This window comes from Ranitomeya variabilis, chromosome 4, assembly GCF_051348905.1.
Source record: "Ranitomeya variabilis isolate aRanVar5 chromosome 4, aRanVar5.hap1, whole genome shotgun sequence".
NCBI classification, from domain to species: Eukaryota; Metazoa; Chordata; class Amphibia; order Anura; family Dendrobatidae; genus Ranitomeya; species Ranitomeya variabilis.
Window position 1 is genome coordinate 387727800 of NC_135235.1, and position 25425 is coordinate 387753224.

At 48.7% G+C, this 25425-nt stretch overlaps 1 protein-coding gene across 5 annotated transcripts in view; it reads right to left on the bottom strand.

Annotated features, from left to right (window-relative positions):
• Positions 1–649: 649 nt before the first annotated feature.
• LOC143764855 (uncharacterized) overlaps positions 650–25425 on the bottom strand; it is a 52541-nt gene continuing 27765 nt past the window's right edge. For all 5 annotated transcript variants that reach the window (XM_077250890.1, XM_077250892.1, XM_077250889.1 and 2 more), the window contains exons 6-10: positions 23536–23624; positions 23357–23456; positions 23087–23178; positions 22880–22991; positions 650–8136 (exon numbers count right to left, since the gene is read on the bottom strand). In XM_077250890.1, the coding sequence (XP_077107005.1) occupies positions 7346–8136; positions 22880–22991; positions 23087–23178; positions 23357–23456; positions 23536–23624 (1184 nt within the window). In that variant the 3' untranslated portion in view covers positions 650–7345. The remainder of the gene's footprint in view (positions 8137–22879; positions 22992–23086; positions 23179–23356; positions 23457–23535; positions 23625–25425) is intronic.

Genomic DNA, 25425 nt, shown 5'->3' on the forward strand with positions numbered 1-25425 from the left:
AGAGGTGCCAGGAGGTTGGTTGACAGGGGCTCTGGTGTGGCAGTCACATACTATAGATGGACCTGCTGGACCAGTGTCTTGTGTATCTTTTTTCCCCTCAACTCTAGTGAACCAATTAGACTCTGTTACTTTTCCAAAAGCCTACACAATTTGGCCAAGTTGTAAACTTTTTGCGCAACTAATCAATACTAGTAGAGGTGGTCCTGACTGAAGCCACTTTCTGGAACCTCAATATGAACAAATGCATTATTTTAAGGAGTAGCTGTTTAAATCAGCGACAAAGATTCCACGTGGACTAATGACTAGAAAGATTTTTGCAGTTCTCTATTTTGCCCTTGGCATATGGGAACACATCAGTAGATCCCAAGATCCCATCCAATTTCTAAAGAAAACATTTTCCTACTTGCTCTTAAAGGAACCAAAGTACAACCATGTAAATGCAACCTTAGCATTATCTTATGTGACCTAAATATATATTAGACATACAAGACGAGTGAGACCTATATCCGTCATAAAATTGATACAAGGGACCAATCATTTTAGTGAGCTATGTACTGGTAGAAGTCAACCAGCTTTAGCACCAACTCTTGCCTAGGTGGTAACATGAAGCGATGATCTTCATAAAATACTCCTTCCACAACAGTTTGTATTTAAAATATTTATTAGTAGGAGACAGTTACATTGACAATGACTAGTACAACCACTAAAACGTAGAATTCTACTCATCAGTCCAAAAACAATCCAATGCATGTGAACAGAAAGGCTGAGGCTATGTTCACACGTTGCGGATTTTGGTGCGGATCCGCAGCGTTTCCGCAGCTGCAGGTCTGCAGCAGTTTCCCATGCGTTTACAGTACAATGTAAACCTATTGGAAACACAATCCGCAGTGCAAATGCGGCGGAAACACGGGTATTACATACCTGGTAATGTGTTTTTTCATGAGACATGACGGCACCACGAGAGAGGGGATCTGCCCATCAAGGACAGGAAACCTTCAAAATAAAAGAGGCGGCTCCTCTCTCCACATCAGTTGTTTTACAGAGTACGAGAGGAACTCCGCCGGTTAGTGTACACATAAATAATACATCCTATACGGTTCTATTCATCGACACCCAAGGGAGTGTATAATACAAATAATGCTAATAATACACCCAACTAATGACGTGATCAAAAAGGGTGGGAATATAAGGGTGCCGTCATGTCTCATGAAAAAACACATTACCAGGTATGTAATACCCGTGTTTTTCCATCATACATGATGGCACCACGAGAGAGTTACAGAGATTTGTATTCTCTTTTAGGGAGGGATGACTGCTTGTAACACTCTTCTCCCAAATGTGAGATCAGAGGTAGCAGATAGGTCTAGCCTATAATGTTTAAAAAATGTAGACGGAGAGGACCAAGTGGCCGCCTTACAGATTTGACGATGGTAGCATCTGCTCTCCACCCAAGACGTCGCCATGGCCCTCGTGGAGTGGGCTTTCAGACCCTGTGGAACAACCCTGCCTGTACTACTATACGTTAGAATAATGGCCTCTCTCACCCATCTAGCGATAGTTTGTTTTGAGGCTTTAAGGCCTTTCCTTGACCCCTGGAATGAAACAAATAAAGCTCTCTGTTTCCTCCAGGATTTTGTCATCTCTAAATACTGTAGGATACATCTCCTGACATATAGGCAATGGAGTTTCTCCTCTTTCTTGTTACTAGGATTGGGACAGAAAGAGGGTAAGGTTATATCCTGAGCCCTATGGAATCTCGATACCACTTTAGGGAGATATGCCGGATCTAATTTTAATACAACCCTATCGTCCATAATTTGTGTGTAAGGGGGGGTCAGCTGACAACGCGTGTAAATCCCTAACCCTACGGGCCGATGTAAGTGCTACTAACAAAGCTGTTTTTAATGTTAGTACTTTATCTGATGTTGTATTTAACGGCTCAAAGGGGCTTTCTGTCAAAGCTGTCAACACTAAATTTAGATCCCATGGTGGAGGAGTAGGGGATGGAACAGAGTCAGCTCTACTACAGGCTCGAATAAACCTCACCACCCATCTATTGCTTGCCAGGTCACAGTTGAATAAGGCTGCTATGGCTGAAATGTGTACTTTGAGGGTACTAACAGCTAATCCCAGATCTAAGCCCTTTTGCAGGAACTCCAGTATTGCCACTATCAGGACCTCCCCTTCCCATATTGGCCCTGAGCTGGACAGGAATTTCTTCCATATTTTCCCATAGATCTTGGTCGCTACTCGTTTTCTGCTACTGAGCAAGGTGGATATTAAACCAGCAGAGAACCCTTCTTTCTCTAACAACAACCATTCAAATGCCAGGCTGTCAAATGTAGCCCAGAATTCTGCAGGTGGTTGAAGGGATCCTGTGTTAGAAGGTCCTGGTCTTCCGGGAGTACCCACGGGTCCGTCACTGACATCACTCTCAACCAGTAAAACCATGGTCTTTTCGGCCAGAAGGGAGCTATTACAATTACCCTGGCCTTGTCCTCCCTGATCTTCTTCAGAACTGCTGGGATTAGAAATATCGGTGGGAAGGCATACAAGAGTCCTGACGTCCATTCTATCCTGAAGGCGTCTACTGCCAACGGCCTGTCTGCCGGGTTCAGGGAGCAGAACTTTTTAACTTTTTTGTTGACTTTTGAGGCAAAGAGGTCTACACTGGGTCTTCCCCAAATGTGCACAAACCGTTGAAAAATTGACTTTTTTTAGGGACCATTCCCCTTGCCTTAAGTGGTTCCTGCTTAAAAAGTCTGCCTTTATATTGTCCACATCTCGAATTTGCAGGGCCGATAATGAGAGGAAATGCCTTTCGGCTAGAATCATGAGTCTTTTGGTTATGTGCATCAGTGACCGAGAACGGGTGTCCCCCTGGTGGTTCACGTATGTGACCGCTGTTCGGTTGTCCGATAGGACCCTCACATGATGCCCTGTCAGTGTGGAAGTAACCTCCTTAGCGCTTTTTCGATTGCTAGGAGTTCCCACTCGTTTGAGGATAGATTTTTCTCCTCTTGAGCCCAGGGATCTTGGACCCATAGTGGGTCTGAGTGAGCGCCCCACCCCCATGGACTGGCGTCCGTTGTGAGTACTTTAGAGGCTGTGTATGTCCAGGGAACTCCTCTCGGAGATGACTATCGGTGACCACCATCTGAGTGGCTGGAGTACAGAGAGCGGGAGAATGAGCTTCTGCTCTAGCTGCCCCTGAAGTTCCACGTCGTTCTGCAGCACACACCATTGCAGTTCTCTTGCATGGAATTGGGCCCATTTTACTGCCAGTATGCAGGAGGTTAGGGATCCTAACACCGACATGGCTCTTCTTAAAGTCATCTCTGGTTTTTTAATGTTGTCATAATCATTTGTTTTTTTCCTCTTTTTGCTCTGGGAGGCGACACTCCTGCGTCATGGAGTCTACCGTTATCCCTAGGAAATTCTGGACCATTGCTGGCTCTAGTTTGGATTTCTTGAGGTTCAGTTGCCATCCTAGTGTCTGTAGAGTGTCCATCACTATTCTGACCTGCTCCTGACAGTGAGAAAAGTTTTTCCCCACTATTAGGAAGTCGTCTAAGTAGGGTATTATCAGAGTATCTTGTTCTCTGAGATGTGCTGTGACCTCTGCAATCAGTTTTGTAAATACCCGTGGGGCTGTTGCTATCCCAGAGGGCAGAGCCCTGTACTGAAAGTGATGCAACTGGGACCCCATCTGAACTGCCACGCTAAGAAACTGACGATCTTGTTGTCTGATTGGGACGTGGTAATAAGCGTCCTTTAGGTCTAGGACCGCCATGTAACACCGAGGATATAGGAGCTTCACTGATTTTATTGTTTCCATTTTGAACGATGGAATTATTAAATATTTGTTGAGGCCCTTTAGATTTATTATTGTCCTCCAAGAATTGTCAGGTTTTTTTATGAGAAAAAGGGGGGAGTAAAACCCTTTCATCCTTTCTTCTATTGGAACTTCTTCCAAGACATGTTTGTCTAGGAGTGATATTATTTCTCCTTCAAGATTGTCTTGTTTCTCTTGGGAGGACTGTACCGGGGTCTGCATGAATCTTCCTGGAGGCCAGTGGTGGAATTTTAGTTTTAGGCCTGATCCTATAATCTGACGGATGCATAAGCTGGATGAGATCCTCTCCCAGGCTGGAAGGAAGTGAGCGAGCCTCCCTCCCACCTGAGGAGGACCGTCACTGGGAGGGTTTCTTGGTGTCCCTGGGGGACTTGCCAAAATGCAAGCCTTTTCCTCCCCTGGATCGCTTGTCCAAGTTGCTCCTGTCTCGGTCTCTAAACTGCTGTCTTCAGAATTTTCGGCCTCTCTGAAAGGAGCGCCGAAAGGGCTGATATGGCTGCTTTGGAAAATTTTTCTTTTTGTCACCGGCTTTCTCCAACACCTCGTCTAATGCCGGTCCAAACAGGATGTTCCCCTCACATGGCAAAGAGCAAAATTTCATCTTTGCCTGTGTATCTCCTGGCCAGCATTTAAGCCATACCACCTGGCGTTGGCTAAAGCTGCTGACTTTGCTGCCAGTCTAGCAGAGTCTGCTGATGCTTCAGCTAGAAACACTGCCGCTGCTCTCATGGCCGGTATTGCCTCTAGGATAGTCTCTCTGGGAACTTTTTGTTCTACCTGTTCATCCAGGTCGTCTATCCAGATTTTTAGGGATCTGGCTACACAAGTGGCCGCGATAGCTGGCCTTAGTGCTCCTGCCGAGGCTTCCCATGCTGTCTTTAGGCAACTATACATCTTTCTATCCAGAGTTTCTTTTAGAGAACCTAAATCCTCGAATGGCAGGGAGGATTTTCTGGCAACTTTTGAAATTGCCACATCAATTTTTGGGGCTCTATCCCAAGATGAGGACGCCTCCTCTTCAAAAGGATACCTTCTCTTTAGGGAGCTGGTTATCTGGTACTTTTTCTCCGGTTTTTGCCATTCCCTCTTAATCAGGTCTTGTAGCTGTTGATTAATAGGGAATGACCTCTGTTTTTTCTTTTGCAGACCACTGAACATAAGTTCTTGGGCTGTCTTTTTTGCCTTCTCGTCTACCAGCCCCATGGTAGAGCGAACAGCTTTTATGAGCTTATCCGTAGCCTCTGCTGGAAATGTATCTTCCTCCTCTGAGCTACTATCTGAGCAGCTAGCTGTATCTGAGCCCCCCTCTGACTCCGAGGAATCTCTTTGGGATGCTACTGAGGGGCTGGATCTGTCCCTAGATCTGGTATCTGTGTCGGCTGTCTGCAATGCTTTTACAGACCAACAGACCTCTGATTGGATCAGTGATCTTAGACTCTCTGTAAAGGAGGGTGTTTCCTCCGCTACCGTCTTGTTAATGCAATCCTGACACAGATTTTTATTCCAGGATGGTTTCAATGCTTTTTTGCATAAGGGACATTCCTTGTTTTTAGCCTTTGATTTACACTTCTTGGGGACCTCCTATACTCCACCCCCCCAAATGTATGTAAGAAAAGAGGGGAGAGACGGAGATAAGAGAAAAGAAAAGACATTAGCGTGCTGGACTTTCTCGAAGTTCACTCACCACTCGGACGCTTTCAAAGTACAGGTACCGGATCCGGAGGTTGGCTGGTTCTCTCAGTGTCTCCCAATGAGACCAGGGACCCCTCCTTGGCATGGCAATCCGTCCGTACGCTATCCGAGCGACTTCTGCTGCTGCCATGGCGGATCTGGCTCTTTTCACTCGAGCGAGACCACCTCTCCTGCACCTCTTGCTGTGGCAATTAATGTTCTGGCGAAAAGCTCTCCATCTTACACACTACCACGTAACAAGAGCAGTCACTATCAACCTGGCCTGGTTTAGTGACACAGGGCAGCACTTCTGGTTTGCTTAAATAGACTCACTTCCTTCTCTTTTTTTTTTTTTTAAGGGATCACCTGGTTGATCCTGCCTTTTACTGGCCCTCAGCACTTTGTGCTACAATCAGGTGTATGCGCGCACCTGCATGTTATATGCAATCAATCACCTGGTTGATCCTGCCTTTACTAAGGCTGCTCAGCACCCTGGCCTGCTAATTTTATTAATTACCTGGCTGATCGTGCCAGCACCACTTCCGGTGCATGTGGTGCAATCAATCACCTGGTTGATCCTGCGTCTGTCTGCTGCCAGTGTGATGCCTGCGCTATCCCTCATGCATGAGCGCGCATCCGGCAACCACTTCCGGTGCGCGCTTTTTAATCCACCATTCACCTGGTTGATCCTGCCTCTGCCCGAACACTGCCGTCGGGTCCTGCGCGCGCACCCGGTGCGCGCTGCTGTACTGTGCTCCAGGCGCGAATCCGGTCACCACTTCCGGTGCGCGCCGCCTTTTTCGGTCCCCCTGCCCCTTAGCTCCTGTACAAGCGGTCCGAGTGCTGCCGCCGGGTATTGTGCGCATGCGCGTACCCACCATTTCCGGGTACCCGGCGCCGGCTGAGAAGGAGCTCGCAGTGCCGGGAATGTCCACGCCACGGGCTCCAGGAGGCAGCGCAGCACTCACCCCCAACGTCCTGATGCTCTCCAGTGCCCCGGACACCGCTCCATACCCCTTGTGCAGCCTCAGGTACCGACCAGGGAGGAGGGGGAAAGGGGAAGACCTGCTTTCAAATGCTTAACAGGGAGGGCCCCAAAACCTCCGAGGAGCTTACCCAGCCCGGGCACCAATGTGCCTTACGGGCTGCATGGCCACCTTTGGTCAACGGGGGGGGGGGGGGATGGGCGGCACCATAAGTGACCCCTGTGGACAGCAGGATTTTTATATCAACGGGGGGGAAACGCTACCTGCGGCCCCCCGAGGATAATTTTTTACCCGGACATTGCCTCACGGGTTGTGGCCATGCTTCGCTCTGGGGGGGCATGGAATACATGACCCCCGAGGCGACTACTGGTACCTGGTGACGGTGCAGCAGACCAGCGCCTGCCCAAATCCACCCGACCCAGGCATCCTCTTCTGTCTTCATCAGAAGTCTTCATCTTGAGGGTTCCCCGTCAAGGACAGGAAACCAACTGATGATGGGGAGAGAGGAGCCGCCCCTTTTATCTTGAAGGTTTCCTGTCCTTGATGGGCAGATCCCCTCTCTCGTAGTGCCGTCATGTATGATGGAAAAAAAAAATGCGATGAAACGCAGCGGTTTACATTCCGCAGCATGTCAATTCTTTGTGCGGAATCCGCAGCGGTTTTACAACTGCACCATAATAGAAGACCGCAGGTGTAAAACCGCAGTGGAATCCGCACAAAAACCGTGGTAAATCCGCAGGTAAAAAGCAGTGCCTTTTACCTGCGGTTTTCACAAATCCGCTGCGGAAAAATCCGCAGACCTCAAGAATACGTGTGCACATACCCTTAGCCTTCATAAATGATTGTGACTTTTCTGATGTCTAATGAGATGGGCCTTCTGGTTAAAACTTCTATTGCATTCAGGGCAACAAAATGGCTTTTCCCCTGTGTGAACACGCACATGTTTGAGAAGCCTAGACTTGCTTGTAAAGCCTTTCCCGCACTCAGAACATGGAAATGGTTTCTCCCCAGTGTGTATTCTATGATGCTCTACAAGATGAGATTTATTCTTGAAACATTTCCCACATTCAGAACATGGGAATGGCTTCTCTCCTGAGTGAACTCGAAGATGTTCCAGAAGATTGGACTTTGTGGAAAACCTTTTCCCACACTGAGAGCATAAGTATGGCTTATCGCCTGTGTGAATCTTTAAATGATTTGCAAGATTAAATTTCTCCTTAAAGCAAAGTCCACATTCATAGCACATATATGGTTTATCACCTCTGTGAATTCTCAGATGTTTGTTGAGATGCCATTTATATCGGAAAGGTTTTCCACACTCTGGACATGGAAATGATTTCACAACAGGGTTAGATGCGAATGAAAAATTATTATGAGGATAAAAACCTGAATATATCGTATTATCTAGATGGCCTGAATTGTGAGGGATACATGATGGATCAAACGCAAAGCTGCCATGTATGGTGGTGTCATATGAGAGTCCAAAGTCATGAGGGATTGAGTGTATATTGGGGGCAATAGGATTTGCTTCAAAGAAACTTCCTCTGCTATTCACCTCTTCTGCTCCACAATGTGAGTATGCACCAAGACGTCTCTTCGACTTCTTTCTACTCTGCTTTTTGCCTGCCAGGGATTACACAAAGTAAAAATAATTGCATTATTAAAAAAAACTAACCCCTTTCAAAGACTCAGAAAAATGATAATTACTTACCGGTAACTTTATTTTCCCAAAACCCATGATGGCAGTTGGGAGAAAGGGGAATCTGCCCTATCACTGCACAGGAAACCAAGAGCAAAAAATAAAAAGGCCACTTCCTCCTTCAGTGGCTCTCCAAGAAGTCAAGTAGGAGTAACCCAAATTTCTTATCCTTATTCTTGTTATGATTTATACATTCACTCAAGCTCATTTTTCACTGTGAGAAGAGAAAGACCGAAACCTCAACAACCACAAGCCAGAGGTAGAGAATAAATATGGGTGTCTTCATGGGTTTCGGGAAAATCAAAATTACCAGTTAGTTATAGTGCTTTGGAACAAAGCACTATACTGTTATTCCACCGTGGTAAACTTCTTATTATAGTGCTTTGGAACAAAGCACTATACTGTTATTCCACCGTGGTAAACTTCTTCTTATTCTTATTATTCAGTCCGCACGTAATGCGGCCCGAACCGCTAAACTCACAGACTCCAGTGAGGTGTCATTTCGAAGCCAGCGTTCCTGAGAGGTGTGCTAAGTATTTTTCGTGTCGATCGGATTTGTAGTTTTTGCGCAATTTGTGTTTGAAAAAAGTCTTTCAATGCGTTTCAATGGAGAAATTTTCCTATACGTTTATAATGGGCTGGTTTCTGAGGCAATTTCTAAAAATAACTGCCACCTGGCTGATTAGCTCATTGATATGCGCAGTCAGACACAGTTACTATGCCAACGCCTATGAACTCTACATCAGCTCACCAGGTCACAAGTTTTGTCAGATAATATCAGCTCTTAAAGTGACAGTACAGCACAATTCCAAACCACTATCCGTAGTCTTATGATTATTAGACTGTGGCCCGATTCTAACTCATCGGGTATTCTAGAATATGCATGTCCACGTAGTATATTGCACAGCCACGCAGTATACAGTGCAGAGCCGTGCAGTACACAGCGCAGAGCCGCGCAGTACACAGCGCAGAGCCGCGCAGTACACAGCGCAGAGCCGCGCAGTATAAAGCGCAGAGCCGCGCAGTACACAGCGCAGAGCCGTGCAGTACACAGCGCAGAGCCGCGCAGTATAAAGCGCAGAGCCGTGCAGTACACAGCGCAGAGCCGCGCAGTACACAGCGCAGAGCCGCGCAGTACACAGCGCAGAGCCGCGCAGTACACAGCGCAGAGCCGTGCAGTACACAGCGCAGAGCCGCGCAGTATAAAGCGCAGAGCCGCGCAGTACACAGCGCAGAGCCGCGCAGTACACAGCGCAGAGCCGCGCAGTATAAAGCGCAGAGCCGCGCAGTACACAGCGCAGAACGCGCAGTACACAGTGCAGAGCCGCGCAGTACACAGCGCAGAGCCGTGCAGTACACAGCGCAGAGCCGCGCAGTACACAGCGCAGAGCCACGCAGTATACAGCGCAGAGCCGCGTAGTATACAGCGCAGAGCCGCGTAGTATACAGCGCAGAGCCACGCAGTATACAGCACAGAGCCACGCAGTATACAGCGCAGAGCCACGTAGTTATACTGCCCAGTCACGTAGTATATTGTCCAGTCACATAGTATACTGCATATCCCTGTTAAAAAAAAAAAGAATTAAAATAAAAAAGTTACATACTCACCTCCTGGAGCGGCCGGTATCTGATGGTTGTTGCACCTCCTAGAGCGGCCGGTACACGATGCTTGTTGCACCTGGAGTGGCCGGTACCCGATGCTTGTTGCGCGCTCCGGTCCCAAGAGTGCATTGCGGTCTCACGAGATGATGACGTAGCGGTGTTGTGAGACAGAAAGACGGAAGTGCCCTTAGATAATTAGATAGTAGATTACCCCGCTCACCAATTCGGAACCCGAGAGGCCCGGCCCACCAAATCGGACCCCGAGGGGCCTGGCCCACCAAATCGGACCCAGAGTGACCCCGCCCCCTAAATCAGACCCAGAGTGACCCCGCCCACCAAATCGGACCCAGAGTGGCTCCGCCCACCAAATCGGACCCAGAGTGACCCCTTCCACCAAATCAGACCCAGAGTGACCCCTTCCACCAAATCGGGCCCAGAGTGACCCCGCCCACCAAATCGGACCCAGAGTGACCCCACCCACCAAATCGGACCCTGAGGTGCCCAGCCCACCAAATCAGACCCTGAGGTGCCCAGCCCACCAAATCGGACCGAGTGACCCCACCCACCAAATCGGACCCTGAGGTGCCCAGCCCACCAAATCAGACCCTAAGGTGCCCCGCCCACCAAATCGGACCCAGAGTGGCTCCGCCCACCGAATCGGACCCAGAGTGGCCGCGCCCACAGAATCGGACCAAAAGTGACCCCGCCCACCGAATCGGACCTAGATTTACCCCGCCCACAAAATCAGACCCAGATTGACCCAACCCACCAAATCGGACCGCCTGAGGGGCACCCAAGTGTGAAAGTCTTGCAGGGGCAGCCCGGGCACCATTCCAAAGCACTATCTGTAGTTCCTTCAGGAAATACCCATCTAGTTCTTATTATTATTATTCAGTCCGCACGTAATGCGGCCCGAACCGCTAAACTCACAGACTCCAGTGAGGTGTCATTTCGAAGCCAGCGTCCCTGAGAGGTGTGCTAAGTATTTTTCGTGTCGATCGGATTTGTAGTTTTGGCGCAATTTGCGTTTGAAAAAAGTGTCTCAATGCATTTCAATAGGGAAATTTTCCAATACGTTTATAATGGGCCTGATTTCTGAGGCAATTTCTAAAAATAACTGCCACCTGGCTGATTACCTCATTGATATGCGCAGTGAGACCCAGTTACTATGCCAACGCCTATAAACTCTACCAGCCCACCAGGTCACAAGTTTTGTCAGATAATATCAGCTCTTAAAGTGACAGTACAGCACAATTACAAAGCACTATCTGTAGTCTTATCATTATTGCCCCGCTCACCAAATCGGACCCAGCCCACCAAATCGGACCAGAGTGCCCCCGCTTGCCAAATCGGACCCAGAGTGGCGCCGCCCGCCAAGTCGGACCCAGAGTGGCGCCGCCCGCCAAATCGGACCCAGAGTGGCGCCGCCCGCCAAATCGGACCCAGAGTGGCGCCGCCCGCCAAATCGGACCCAGAGTGGCGCCGCCCGCCAAATCGGACCCAGAGTGGCGCCGCCCGCCAAATCGGACCCAGAGTGGCGCCGCCCGCCAAATCGGACCCAGAGTGGCGCCGCCCGCCAAATCGGACCCAGAGTGGCGCCGCCCGCCAAATCGGACCCAGAGTGGCGCCGCCCGCCAAATCGGACCCAGAGTGGCGCCGCTCGCCAAATCGGACCCAGAGTTGCGCCGCCCGCCAAATCGGACCCAGAGAGGCGCCGCCCGCCAAATCGGACCCAGAGTGGCGCCGCCCGCAAAATCGGACCCAGAGTGGCGCCGCCCGCCAAATCGGACCCAGAGTGGCGCCGCCCGCCAAATCGGACCCAGAGTGACCCGGGCCGCCAAATCGGACCCAGAGTGGCGCCGCCCGCCAAATCGGACCCAGAGTGGCGCCGCCCGCCAAATCGGACCCAGAGTGGCGCCGCCCGCCAAATCGGACCCAGAGTGGCGCCGCCCGCCAAATCGGACCCAGAGTGGCGCCGCCCGCCAAATGGGACCCAGAGTGACCCGGGCCACCAAATGGGACCCAGAGTGACCCGGGCCACCAAATGGGACCCAGAGTGACCCGGGCCACCAAATGGGACCCAGAGTGACCCGGCCCACCAAATGGGACCCAGAGTGACCCGGCCCACCAAATCGGACCCAGAGTGACCCGGCCCACCAAATCGGACCCAGAGTGACCCGGCCCACCAAATCGGACCCAGAGTGACCCGGCCCACCAAGCCTCAACCCTGAGGGGCTACAACTACCAAACCAGCGCCTGAGGGGCACCCAAGTGTGAAAGTCTTGCAGGGGCAGCCCGGGCACCATTCCAAAGCACTATCTGTAGTTCCTTCAGGAAATACCCATCTAGTTATAGTGCTTTGGAACAAAGCACTATACTGTTATTCCACCGTGGTAAACTTCTTCTTATTCTTATTATTCAGTCCGCACGTAATGCGGCCCGAACCGCTAAACTCACAGACTCCAGTGAGGTGTCATTTCGAAGCCAGCGTCCCCAAGAGGTGTGCTAAGTATTTTTCGTGCCGATCGGATTTGTAGTTTTTGCGCAATTTGTGTTTGAAAAAAGTCTTTCAATGCGTTTCAATAGAGAAATTTTCCTATACGTTTATAATGGGCTGGTTTCTGAGGCAATTTCTAAAAATAACTGCCACCTGGCCGATTAGCTCATTGATATGCGCAGTCAGACACAGTTACTATGCCAACGCCTATGAAGTCTACATCAGCTCACCAGGTCACAAGTTTTGTCAGATAATATCAGCTCTTAAAGTGACAGTACAGCACAATTCCAAACCACTATCTGTAGTCTTATAATTATTAGACTGTGGCCCGATTCTAACTCATCGGGTATTCTAGAATATGTATGTCCACGTAGTATATTGCACAGCCACACAGTACAAAGCGCAGAGCCACGCAGTACACAGCGCAGAGCCACGCAGTACACAGCGCAGAGCCGCGCAGTACACAGCGCAGAGCCGCGCAGTATAAAGCGCAGAGCCGCGCAGTACACAGCGCAGAGCCGCGCAGTATAAAGCGCAGAGCCGCGCAGTATAAAGCGCAGAGCCGTGCAGTATAAAGCGCAGAGCCGTGCAGTACACAGCGCAGAGCCGCGCAGTACACAGCGCAGAGCCGTGCAGTACACAGCGCAGAGCCGTGCAGTATAAAGCGCAGAGCCGTGCAGTACACAGCGCAGAGCCGCGCAGTACACAGCGCAGAGCCGCGCAGTACACAGCGCAGAGCCGCGCAGTACACAGCGCAGAGCCGCGCAGTACACAGCGCAGAGCCATGCAGTACACAGCGCAAAGCCGCGCAGTATAAAGCGCAGAGCCGCGCAGTACACAGCGCAGAGCCGCGCAGTACACAGCGCAGAGCCGCGCAGTACACAGCGCAGAGCCGCGCAGTATACAGCGCAGAACGCGCAGTACACAGTGCAGAGCCGCGCAGTACACAGCGCAGAGCCGTGCAGTACACAGCGCAGAGCCGCGCAGTACACAGCGCAGAGCCACGCAGTATACAGCGCAGAGCCGCGTAGTATACAGCGCAGAGCCGCGTAGTATACAGCGCAGAGCCGCGTAGTATACAGCGCAGAGCCACGCAGTATACAGCGCAGAGCCACGCAGTATACAGCACAGAGCCACGTAGTTATACTGCCCAGTCACGTAGTATATTGTCCAGTCACATAGTATACTGCATATCCCTGTTAAAAAAAAAAAAGAATTAAAATAAAAAAGTTACATACTCACCTCCTGGAGCGGCCGGTATCTGATGGTTGTTGCACCTCCTAGAGCGGCCGGTACACGATGCTTGTTGCACCTGGAGTGGCCGGTACCCGATGCTTGTTGCGCGCTCCGGTCCCAAGAGTGCATTGCGGTCTCACGAGATGATGACGTAGCGGTGTTGTGAGACAGAAAGACGGAAGTGCCCTTAGACAATTATATAGTAGATTACCCCGCTCACCAAATCGGACCCCGAGGGGCCCGGCTCACCAAATCAGACCCAGAGTGACCCCGCCCCCTAAATCAGTCCCAGAGTGACCCCGCCCACCAAATCGGACCCAGAGTGGCTCCGCCCACCAAATCGGACCCAGAGTGACCCCTTCCACCAAATCAGACCCAGAGTGACCCCTTCCACCAAATCGGACCCAGAGTGACCCCTTCCACCAAATCAGGCCCAGAGTGACCCCGCCCACCAAATCGGACCCAGAGTGACCCCACCCACCAAATCGGACCCTGAGGTGCCCAGCCCACCAAATCAGACCCTGAGGTGCCCAGCCCACCAAATCGAACCGAGTGACCCCACCCACCAAATTGGTCCCTAAGGTGCCCCGCCCACCAAATCGGACCCAGAGTGGCTCCGCCCACCGAATCGGACCCAGAGTGGCCGCGCCCACAGAATCGGACCAAAAGTGACCCCGCCCACCGAATCGGACCTAGATTTACCCCGCCCACAAAATCAGACCCAGATTGACCCAACCCACCAAATCGGACCGCCTGAGGGACACCCAAGTGTCAAAGTCTTGCAGGGGCAGCCCGGGCACCATTCCAAAGCACTATCTGTAGTTCCTTCAGGAAATACCCATCTAGTTATTATTATTATTATTCAGTCCGCACATAATGCGGCCCGAACCGCTTCACTCACAGACTCCAGTGAGGTGTCATTTCGAAGCCAGCGTTCCTGAGAGGTGTGCTAAGTATTTTTCGTGCCGATCGGATTTGTAGTTTTTGCGCAATTTGTGTTTGAAAAAAGTGTTTCAATGCATTTCAATAGAGAAATTTTCCAATACGTTTATAATGGGCCTGATTTCTGAGGCAATTTCTAAAAATAACTGCCACCTGGCTGATTAGCTCATTGATATGCGCAGTCAGACACAGTTACTATGCCAACGCCTATGAAGTCTACATCAGCTCACCAGGTCACAAGTTTTGTCAGATAATATCAGCTCTTAAAGTGACAGTACAGCACAATTCCAAACCACTATCCGTAGTCTTATGATTATTAGACTGTGGCCCGATTCTAACTCATCGGGTATTCTAGAATATGCATGTCCACGTAGTATATTGCACAGCCACGCAGTATACAGCGCAGAGCCGCGCAGTATACAGCGCAGAGCCGCGCAGTATACAGCGCAGAGCCGCGCAGTACACAGCGCAGAGCCGCGCAGTACACAGTGCAGAGCCGTGCAGTACACAGCGCAGAGCCGCACAGTACACAGCGCAGAGCCGCGCAGTACACAGCGCAGAGCCGCGCAGTATAAAGCGTAGAGCCGTGCAGTACACAGCGCAGAGCCGCGCAGTATACCGCGCAGAGCCGCGCAGTACACAGCGCAGAGCCGCGCAGTACACAGCGCAGAGCCGCGCAGTATACAGCGCAGAGCCGCGCAGTACACAGCGCAGAGCCGCGCAGTACACAGCGCAGAGCCGCGCAGTACACAGCGCAGAGCCACGCAGTACACAGCGCAGAGCCGCACAGTACACAGCGCAGAGCCGCACAGTATACAGCGCAGAGCCGCGTAGTATACAGCGAAGAGCCACGCAGTATATAGCGCAGAGCCGCACAGTACAAAGCGCAGAGCCGCGCATTATACAGCGCAGAGCCGCGCAGTATACAGCGCAGAACGCGCAGTACACAGCGCAGAGCCGCGCAGTACACAGCGCAGAGCCGTGCAGTACACAGCGCAGAGCCGCGCAGCACACAGCGCAGAGCCGCGCAGTACACAGCGCAGAGCCGCGCAGTACACAGCGCAGAGCCGCGCAGTACACAGCGCAGAGCCGCGCAGTACACAGCGCAGAGCCGCGCAGTACACAGCGCAGAGCCGCGCAGTATACAGCGCAGAGCCGCGTAGTATACAGCACAGAGCCACGCAGTATACAGCGCAGAGCCACGTAGTTATACTGCCCAGTCACGTAGTATATTGTCCAGTCACATAGTATACTGCATATCCCTGTTAAAAAAAAAAAAAGAATTAAAATAAAAAAGTTACATACTCACCTCCTGGAGCGGCCGGTATCTGATGGTTGTTGCACCTCCTAGAGCGGCCGGTACACGATGCTTGTTGCACCTGGAGTGGCCGGTACCCGATGCTTGTTGCGCGCTCCGGTCCCAAGAGTGCATTGCGGTCTCACGAGATGATGACGTAGCGGTGTTGTGAGACAGAAAGACGGAAGTGCCCTTAGACAATTATATAGTAGATTACCCCGCTCACCAATTCGGAACCCGAGGGGCCCGGCCCTCCAAATCGGACCCAGAGTGGCCCGGCCCACCAAATCGGACCCAGAGTGACCCCGCCCACCAAATCGGACCCAGAGTGACCCCGCCCACCAAATCGGACCCAGAGTGGCTCTGCCCACCAAATCGGACCCAGAGTGACCCCTTCCACCAAATCAGACCCAGAGTGACCCCTTCCACCAAATCAGACCCAGAGTGACCCCTTCCACCAAATCGGACCCAGAGTGACCCCGCCCACCAAATCGGACCCAGAGTGACCCCACCCACCAAATCGGACCCTGAGGTGCCCAGCCCACCAAATCAGACCCTGAGGTGCCCAGCCCACCAAATCCGACCGACTGACCCCACCCACCAAATTGGTCCCTAAGGTGCCCCGCCCACCAAATCGGACCCAGAGTGGCTCCGCCCACAGAATCGGACCAAAAGTGACCCCGCCCACCGAATCGGACCTAGATTTACCCCGCCCACAAAATCAGACCCAGATTGACCCAACCCACCAAATCGGACCGCCTGAGGGGCACCCAAGTGTGAAAGTCTTGCAGGGGCAGCCCGGGCACCATTCCAAAGCACTATCTGTAGTTCCTTCAGGAAATACCCATCTAGTTATTTTTGCCCCTCATCCATGACAGCACCTGAGAAACGATAAAGAAATCCTCTGATAGGGAGTGCCACTTGTAAGATCTCACACCTGAAGAAAGATCCCAAGAAGAAACTAACTAACTTATTAACTTTTTTGGAGGATCTATATTGATAGACTTTACTTTTGTGTATGCTTGGTTAGCTCTCTAAACTTAAATATTTTGTACTTGTTAAACCACTTCAACTGAAGTCTTCAGGAACTGGTAGTAAAACTTAGTATGTTATCAAAAGCAGAAGTCAAGTGATCCAAGGAACTTGGTAAGCCTAACAAGTCAGTGTAGGGTGCCAAGTGGGGTAATAGGCCAAACAACTGGAGCCACTGAGTACTTATACCTGGTTACGGAACTTCCTTTATTCTTCTCTCTTTTGTGATGTTTTAGTGTCTATCTTATTACTTGACTCATTTATTATGGATTATGTCTTAATGCATATGTATGCAAGATTACTTCTGCCATAGACGATATTTATGGAAGCCCGAATGTTGTATAGCTATTATACCCATTATCAACTCCTTGCAGCGAGTTCCTTGTACAGGACTGTTTTTTTACCATTTTCTAATTTTATTTATTAATTGAAAAAAAAAAAAAAGTATTTTTTATAAAAACATTTGATTAGTGAATATCCACATTATTTAGGTTTAATTACCAGTGATTTTTCACTCTGACCTTGTATTTCTATATTAAAATAAGGCCTCCTAAAACCAATATCTTGAACCTTAAAGAAATCCTACTTATGACAGTTAATTTTAACAAGAAACCCCTATGGATATAAAAAACAAAAAAACAAAAACACACACACACTAAACCATCGAGTGCAGATTGAACACTTAAAGGGAACCTGTCACCCCCCCCCCCAGTCGTTTCAAACTAAAAGAGCCACCTTGTGCAGCAGTAATGCTGCATTCTGACAAGGTGGCTCTTTTAGTTCTGGGTGCTGTAACTAGAGAAATAATAAGTTTTATAATTTGTCCGAAATACCTTGTCTTCAGTCAAGTAGGCCGGCGTTTCCCCCCTGCTTCAGACAGCACACAGCTGTCACTCACATCTTCTTGGCGCCGGGCGCCGCCTCCTCCTCACCGCTGTTTTCAAAATAGCCGGCGCCTGTGCTCTTATCCCCTGCCTGGTGCAGACGCAGTGAGCGCTGCCCGTCTTTCCTCATATGCAGCCCAGCTGACTGCGCCTGCACGGCCGCCCTGCCTGTGAATCCCAGCCCCGCAGTGACTTATGATTTATTCACATTGCAGGGCTGGGATTCACAGGCAGGGCGGCCGTGCAGGTGCAGTCAGCTGGGCTGCATATGAGGAAAGACGGGCAGCACTCACTGCGCCTGCACCAGGCAGGGGAAAAGAGCGCAGGCGCCGGCTATTTTGAAAACAGCGGTGAGGAGGAGGCGGCGCCAAGAAGATGTGAGTGACAGCTGTGTGCTATCTGAAGCAGGGGGGAAACGTCGGCCTACTTGACTGAGGAGCAGGTATTTCGGACAAATTATAAAACTGATTACTTCTCTATTTACAGCACCCAGAACTAAAAGAGCCACCTTGTCAGAATGCAGCATTACTGCTGCACAAGGTGGCTCTTTTAGTTTGAAACCACTGGGGGGGGGGGGGGGGGTGTGAAGGTGACAGGTTCTCTTTAAGTATGCTGACCAAGAACAAAGATTAGTATTTCCCCAAGGTATTAGTACGTCAAGTCCATTTCATGACATCAATTAGGAGGATTAGCTGGACTTAAGGCCCCGTCACACATAGCGAGATCGCTAGCGAGATCGCTGCTGAGTCACAAGTTTTGTGACGCAACAGCGACCTCAGTAGCGATCTCGCTATGTGTGACACGTACCAGCGATCAGGCCCCTGCTGCGAGATCGCTGGTTGTGTCGGAATGGCCTGGACCTTTTTTTGGTCGTTGAGGTCCCGCTGACATCGCTGAATCGGTGTGTGTGACACCGATCCAGCGATGTCTTCACTGGTAACCAGGGTAAACATCGGGTTACTAAGCGCAGGGCCGCGCTTAGTAACCCGATGTTTACCCTGGTTACCAGCGTAAATGTAAAAAAAACCAAACAGTACATACTCACCATCTGATGTCCGTCAGGTCCCTTGCCGTCTGCTTCCTGCTCTGACTGAGTGCCGCCGTACAGTGAGAGCAGATCACAGCAGTGACGTCACCGCTGCGCTCTGCTCTCACTGTACGGCGGCACTCAGTCAGAGCAGGAAGCAGACGGCAAGGGACCTGACGGACATCAGATGGTGAGTATGTACTGTTTGTTTTTTTTGGTAACCAGGGTAAACATCGGGTTACTAAGCGTGGCCCTGCGCTTAGTAACCCGATGTTTACCCTGGTTACCCGGGTGCTGCAGGGGGACTTCGGCATCGTTGAAGACAGTTTCAACGATGCCGAAGTCGTTCCCCTGATCGTTGGTCACTGGAGAGAGCGGTCTGTGTGACAGCTCCCCAGCGACCACACAATGACTTACCAACGATCACGGCCAGGTCGTATCGCTGGTCGTGATTGTTGGTAAATCGCTATGTGAGACGGGGCCTTTACTCTGGTTTACTCAACTTACCACAACCATATCCATCTTACTCAAACTAGGAGGAAAAATTGGAACATTGATGTTCACAGACCTAAATGCCGACCCGTTCACCTTCTGGCTCCAAACTAGGACGATTAACTGGACATACTATGGTTTTATTCATCTTGGCACAAGTATCACCATGTTACAACTCCAACCAGGAAGATAAAACTCGGGCATAGATGTTTATCGACCTAAATGCTTACCAGTCCATCTTCTGTCTCCAAAATAGGAGGATTAACTGTACGTACAATGGTTTCAGTCTGTTTAGCATTGCCATGTCTTCACAAAACTACTCCAACTGGAAGGACAGATTAAGGACATACAGTTAAGTCCAGAAATACTTGGGCAGTCACACGTTTTGGCATTTTAGCAGTTTACCAAAACACATTCAAGATGTATAATCAATACAGATGTATAATCAATATTAAGGTGTAGACTCCCAACTTTAATTTGAGGGTATTCACATCCTAATTGGAGTAAGGGATTAGGAATTACAGCTCTTTAATATGTAGCTGCCTTTTTTTTTTTTTTTTAAATGGCCAAAAGTAATTGGACAATTATCTCAAAAGCTCTTTAAATGGGCTGCCTCCTTAATCCATCATCAATTAAGCAGCTAAAAGGGTGAGGCATTTTAATTTGGAAGCTGTTGCTTTTAATCCACAACATGCGGTCAAAGGAACTCTCAATGGAAAAGAAACAGACCATCATTAGGTTTGTAAAAAGAAGAAATTCATCAGAGAGATAGCAGAAATGTTAGGAGTGGCCAGATCAACATTTTGGTGCATTCGGAAAACAACTCCATTGAGCATGCATGTCACATGATTAAGACAAAATTTAAGGCAGAAAGATCCACAAACAAGAACAACTGAAGTCAGCTGTAATAAAGGCCTGGCAAGGCATCATAAAGGAAGAAACACAGTGTTTGATTACATCCATAGCTTTAATATTTCAGGTAGTCATTGTCGGCAAGGATTCTCTGCAAAGTATTAAAAATTAACATTTTAGTTATGATAAAGTTATCCTGTCCAATTACCTTTTGAGTCCCTAAAATGAGGAGACTTTATAGAAAAATGGTTGCAGTTTCTAAACATTTCACAGGATATTTTTGTTCAACCCCTTTTATTAAACCTGGAAGTCTACACTTCATCTCAGTTGTTTCATTTTAAATACAAGAAATAGTGACTTGCAGAACCCAAATATTTCTGGACCCAACTGTAGATGGTTTACCAGATTAAATGCTGACCAGTTCATTTTATGCCTCCTCCACATGTAGGAAAAATGACTGGGCTGATTTGATTTAGTGCAATATGCACATCTCAAGTAGGAGGGATAGACTTGGAATCTGTTGGACTCGTGCTGCAGGACTGCATTTTAGCACCCTACCTAATTTCAAGAGACGGTATGATCTGTACCTCATCCTTCACCAAGTTCAGCGGCATTGAGCTGCAGGCAAAGAAAAGGTAGAATCCAACATATTGTGAGGCAGTAATGAAAAACCAGACCTACCAAGCCAGGTGTCAGCTGGCTAATTAGGCAAAGCCACGTATCCCAAAGTTAAGGCATATCACTGAGGGTCATACCAGGCCAAAGGCCACATCAAGCCAAGTCATACGGCAGAGATAGCAGGACATACAGCCAACACAAGGGCTAACATCAGGCCACCATCAACCCTGAGGGTACAGGGCCGGCACCAACCATAAGGCTGCAGGCGCCACAAACCATGAAGCTGTGAGCCAAATATCAAATCTGAGGTAGAAGGTACTGTAAACATGAAATCTAGCTTTCCCAAAGCTAATGATAAGATTTCAGGGTCCAACTGGGCCAATGTACTCACTGTGATTCTTGCCAGAGGTTGCTGTGTAACAGCCTAAAGGCCCCGTCTCACATAGCGAGATCGCTAGCGAGATCGCTGCTGAGTCACAAGTTTTGTGACGCAACAGCGACCTCAGTAGCGATCTCGCTATGTGTGACACGTACCAGCGATCAGGCCCCTGCTGCGAGATCGCTGGTCGTGTCGGAATGGCCTGGACCTTTTTTTGGTCGTTGAGGCCCCGCTGACATTGCTGAATCGGTGTGTGTGACACCGATCCAGCGATGTCTTCACTGGTAACCAGGGTAAACATCGGGTTACTAAGCGCAGGGCCGCGCTTAGTAACCCGATGTTTACCCTGGTTACCAGCGTAAATGTAAAAAAAAACAAACAGTACATACTCGCCTTCTGATGTCCGTCAGGTCCCTTGCCGTCCGCTTCCTGCTCTCACTGACTGCCGGCCGTACAGTGAGAAGTGAGAGCACAGCAGTGACGTCACCGCTGCGCTCTGCTCTCACTGTACGGCGGCTCAGTCAGAGCAGGAAGCAGACGGCAAGGGACCTGGACACCGAAAGGCGAGTATGTACTGTTTGTTTTTTTTTGGTAACCAAGGTAAACATCGGGTTACTAAGCGCGGCCCTGCGCTTAGTAACCCGATGTTTACCCTGGTTACCCGGGTGCTGCAGGGGGACTTCGGCATCGTTGAAGACAGTTTCAACGATGCCGAAGTCGTTCCCCTGATCGTTGGTCGCTGGGGAGAGCTGTCTGTGTGACAGCTCCCCAGCGACCACACAGCGACTTACCAACGATCACGGCCAGGTCATATCGCTGGTCGTGATCGTTGGTAAATCGCTTAGTGAGACGGGGCCTTAAGGGTGCTCCATGATCCATGGCTGCCCCTGCAGTGTGCTCAAGGCTCCATTGTCTGCAGGACAGGAAACCACTGACAGAGGACACATGAGTGGCGTTTTTATTTTTTGCTCTTGGCTTCCTGTCCAGTGATAGGGTGGGTCCCTCTCTCTCAGGTACTGTCATGTGAGGGGAAAAATGATTCCATTGAGATTACAGATTTCTAGTATGGAAGAAAACACGAACTATTGCTCTGTTCAGTGGCAGAACTAGAATCCGGTTGGCCCTGGTGCAAGATTTGTACTGGGCCCCAGTGCAAAATTCTGAAGCACAGCTATGTATAGCATAGGCGATCAGATGATCGTAGCATCAAGTCCTAAGTGGACTATTAAATGAAAGTGAAAAATATTATTAAATAAAATATATTAAATAAATATATGTAATAAATAAATATATTTAATAAAAATTAATATATTAAATAAATATTAAATAAAAGTGAAAAAGTTTTTAAAAGTAGGAAATAAAAACAAAATCAAATCACACCCCTTTTGCCACATTGAAAAGAAAAACAAAAAACACACACATAATTGGTATTGCTGCATTCAGAAAAGACCGACCAAATATGAAAAATGAATCTGATCAATAGACAGCGTAGTGAGTAAAGAAAAAAAAAAAGCTCATTACTTCAGCACGGCATTGCAAGCCTCTCTGTGCAGATAAAGTATACAAGATGTTTTCTTCCTTTTTGTGCAGCCTTAACATTTTTGGGATGGTGCTCTTGGTGGGTGCCCGCTTCGGCCGGCTCTGCTCAGTGGCCAGAGTGAAAACAGCAACATTTCAGGGGGTAACATAATTAATACACACGATATGGAAAATTAGGGAAGAAATCAAAAATACAACCAAAATGTAGTGAAGACTGAAATAAGACCAACGATGACGGGAACTCTTGTGTATTTAGGAACCCTTACTCACTTGGACTGTCATCTGTAGAAGTGTCATCCTCCATAAGATATTGATCTCCACTCATATAGGTCTCTTCGTCTCCTCCTACAATACACACTTGAATATCAATCTGGTCTTCCCCCTAAATTTGCCAAAATCAACAGAAGTATCATAGTACATGCGTTCAGCAATGCAGACCGGCATTTTGACACTTGTTGAGACCTCTGACCTAGCTACCTGAGGATTGTCACTGTCATATTTTGCTGGAGAATCTGGAGAATACAGAGGACTACAACAATTTTTTGGTAGGCTTCTCTTAATGGATCCATCTGTAGGAGACAAATTCACACCATTACCTAAATACATAACATAATATGATAAAGATACCCAAAAAGTGTCTTACTGCTGTGAAGAATACACTAATATGTGAGAAGATCAATGGGGAATGAGACTTCTAGTATTAAGAGGAGACTGAACCTGAATATGGGACTGTTCCAAGTTTCTCACCTAGGCAGAGCTCCTCCTGCTCACAATCCAGATTGCTCCTTCCATACAGCTCCTCTTCATTATCTAGTACTTCAACTTTAATCATCTTCAGATCTTCAACCTCAATAATCAAACATAGAAGCATGCTAAAGCGAATGGCCCTTAATAAACAGGTTAGTTGAAGATTTATTCCCAGTTACCTGATTGATCTGTGGGGTATGGCAAGGAATTTTGGGACAATCCTTGGAACTAAAACATTTCTCTGATGGATTTCCTTTGTGGGATCCAACTGTAGGAATCACACACACACACAGTGAATGAATACACATCCCATTCACAGGATTGGAGCTTTTTCTGCAGGAAAGCAATACTTTTTTTTTTCCAATCTCATACAACCTTTTTAAAGGAAAAAAGAAGAACATAGCTAGTTAGGACTAATCATAGACCAAGGATATTTCTGTAGCAAGAAATGGCTTGGGATAACGGAAGCAACAACATTACATTGATAGATTTTGTCAAACACACAAGCCATGTCTTATTTGAAGCAGATTTTTCTGGATTCGGACCTTTGATTTTTTTGTTTTGTTATAATTGTAGGGAAAAAAAAGTAACAAAAAAAAATATAGTTCTTACCGATAACGGTATTTCTCTGAGCCAATGACGGCACCACGGAGAGAGGGGATCCGCCCACCAAGGACAGGAAACCTACAGATAAAAAGGCGGTACCTCTCTCCCGCATCAGTTGTTTACTAGAGAACGATGGGAGACTAAAGAATAGAGCCTTACTTTTAACATTTACTTAAACTTAATTGAGATACCGTGTGACTATTAGATAATTGGCATAGGGCACTATATTAATGTGCACACCCATAAGTGAAGGGAGGGAATGTACGTGTGCCGTCATGGGCTCAGAGAAATACCGTTATCAGTAAGAACTATATTTTTCTCTGACGCCCATGACTGCACCACGGAGAGATTTGCAGAGATTGTACATTTAGGGAGGGACCACCGCTTTCAGAACCCTTTTACCGAAGGCAAGGTCTGAAGAGGAGATAAGGTCCAATCTATAGTGCCTATAGAATGTAGATGGTGAGCACCAGGTAGCAGCTCTACATATCTGGTCAATTAAAGCTCCGGCCTTCTCTGCCCAAGAGGTCGCTACTGCTCTCGTTGAGTGAGCCTTGATATCTCCTGGGATGGCCATCCCACTCGATGAGTAAGATAGACTGATGGCGTCTGTGATCCATCTTGCCAGAGTGTCTTTGGAGGCTTTTTCCCCCTTCCGGGGACCCTGAAAACACAAAAAGACGCGTCCTCCCTACTCTCTCTCTAGTGGCTTCTATGTAGTGCATAAGGCATCTCCTGACATCTAGTGTATGTAAGGATTCTTCCTCCTTGTTTTTAGGGTTGGGACAAAAGGAGGGAAGAGATATCTCCTGAGTTCTATGGAATCGGGATGCTACCTTCGGGAGGTATGCCGGGTCTATTTTGAGAACAACCCTATCCTCTAAAAACTGGGTGTAAGGAGGGTTAGCAAATAGAGCCTGTATGTCGCTAATTCTCCGTGCAGAGGCGAGGGCAACCAGCAGGGATGTTTTGAGAGATAGGATTTTCAATGGGATATCCTCTAACGGCTCGAAGGGAGGTTTAGTCAGGGCCCTAAGGACCAGATTTAAATCCCATTTAGGGGTAACCCTTATTGGAAGATATCTTGATCTACCTGCTGCCCTGATGAACCTGGAAACCCACCAATTCCCTGCCAAATCATAATTATATAGGGCTCCCAATGCCACCACATAGACTTTTAGGGTACTCGTGGCCAGACCGATTTCCAACCCGTTTTGTAGGAACTCTAGAATGGCCTTAAGAGGGACTCCTTCATTTATTTTAGCGCCTGAGGACGAAAGGAACTTTTTCCATACTTTTCCATATTGTTTGGTCGTAATTGGTTTTCTACTTTGTAGTAGAGTAGCCACCAGCCCTGGTGAGAATCCTCTGCTTTCTAGTAGCTGCCTCTCAATGCCAGGCTGTCAAGTGTAAGCTCGCAACTTGCGGATGATGAACTGGGCCCTGGGAAAGGAGGTTTGGAT